A 1,548-nucleotide genomic window follows, 5' to 3' on the forward strand; every position below is an offset into this window, starting at 1 on the left:
ATCAGCACATCTTAAGGAACACATGATGATCCACACTGGAGAGAAACTTTACACATGTGATCAATGTGGCAAATCATTTTTGAGGGCATCAGACCTGACGAAACACCTGAAAATTCATACAAATGAGAAGCCGCATTCATGTTATTTGTGTGGAAAGAGTTTTTCATGTCTACAAAGTTTAAAAGTACATCAGAAAACACACACTGGTGTGAGAGACTACATGTGCTTTGAGTGTGAAAAGACTTTTACTTCAGCAAACACTTTAAAACTGCATGAGAGGATTCACACTGGAGAGAAACCTTACAAGTGTTCACAATGTGACAAGAGATTCAGTCAGGCAGCACATCTGAAAAGACACGAGAGGATCCACACTGGAGAAAAACCTTACAAGTGTTCACACTGTGACAAGAGATTCAGTTGGTCAACACATCTAAAAACACACGAGAGGATCCACACTGGAGAAAAACCTTACAAGTGTTCACACTGTGCCTAACCAGACATTACAAGTGACATGACAAAGAAACATTATCTAAAGTTTCACAGTGAATAAAGTTCATCTTCAAAACCAGCAGATTCTACTGTGAGATTCAGATCAAATCAAAGATGGAGTTCCTCCCCAAAGAACAATGTCAGAAAGTTTTATTCTAGCATATAATTTGGCTTTCTTATAAGTTTCATATTATGTTCAATTGTCTTATAATGCATACAGGTGCATCTCAATAAATTGGAATGTCGTGGAAAAGATCATTAGTTTCAGTAATTCAACTCAAATTGTGAAACTCATGTATTAAATAAATTCAATGCACACAGACTGAAGTAGTTTAAGTCTTTGGTTCTTTTAATTGTGATGATTTTGGCTCACATTTAACAAAAACCCACGAATTCACTATCTCAACAAATTAGAATACTTCATAAGACCAATAAAAAAAAAACATTTTTAGTGAATTGTTAGCCTTCTGGAAAGTATGTTCATTTACTCAATACTTGGTAGGGGCTCCTTTTACTTTAATTACTGCCTCAATTCGGCGTGGCATGGAGGTCAGTTTGTGGCACTGCTGAGGTGGCATGGAAGCCCAGGTTTCTTTGACAGTGGCCTTCAGCTCATCTGCATTTTTTGGTCTCTTGTTTCTCATTTTCCTCTTGACAATACCCCATAGATTCTCTATGGGGTTCAGGTCTGGTGAGTTTGCTGGCCAGTCAACTTTTGGTGCTTTTGGCAGTGTGGGCAGGTGCCAAATCCTGCTGGAAAATAAAATCAGCATCTTCAAAAAGCTGGTCAGCAGAAAGAAGCATGAAGTGCTCCAAAATTTCTTGGTAAACGGGGGCAGTGACGTTGGTTTTCAAAAAACACAATGGACCAACACCAGCAGATGACATTGCACCCCAAATCATCACAGACTGTGGAAACTTAACACTGGACTTCAAGCAACTTGGGCTATGAGCTTCTCCACCCTTCCTCCAGACTCTAGGACCTTGGTTTCCAAATGAAATACAAAACTTGCTCTCATCTGAAAAGAGGACTTTGGACCACTGGGCAACAGTCCAGTT

The 1,548-nt window shown here is 39.3% G+C and overlaps 1 protein-coding gene across 1 annotated transcript; it reads left to right on the forward strand.

Annotated features, from left to right (window-relative positions):
• Window positions 1-7: 7 nt before the first annotated feature.
• LOC107717950 (zinc finger protein 664-like) lies at window positions 8-481 on the forward strand (the record flags this gene model as incomplete). Its single annotated transcript, XM_016524855.1, has 1 exon — window positions 8-481. A coding segment is annotated over one exon (474 nt), but the record flags the coding sequence as incomplete, so codon positions are not given.
• Between the last annotated feature and the right edge of the window lie 1,067 nt (window positions 482-1,548).

Source organism: Sinocyclocheilus rhinocerous, unplaced genomic scaffold (genome assembly GCF_001515625.1).
Source record: "Sinocyclocheilus rhinocerous isolate Xijiao unplaced genomic scaffold, SAMN03320098_v1.1 scaffold12094, whole genome shotgun sequence".
In the NCBI taxonomy this organism is placed as follows: Eukaryota; Metazoa; Chordata; class Actinopteri; order Cypriniformes; family Cyprinidae; genus Sinocyclocheilus; species Sinocyclocheilus rhinocerous.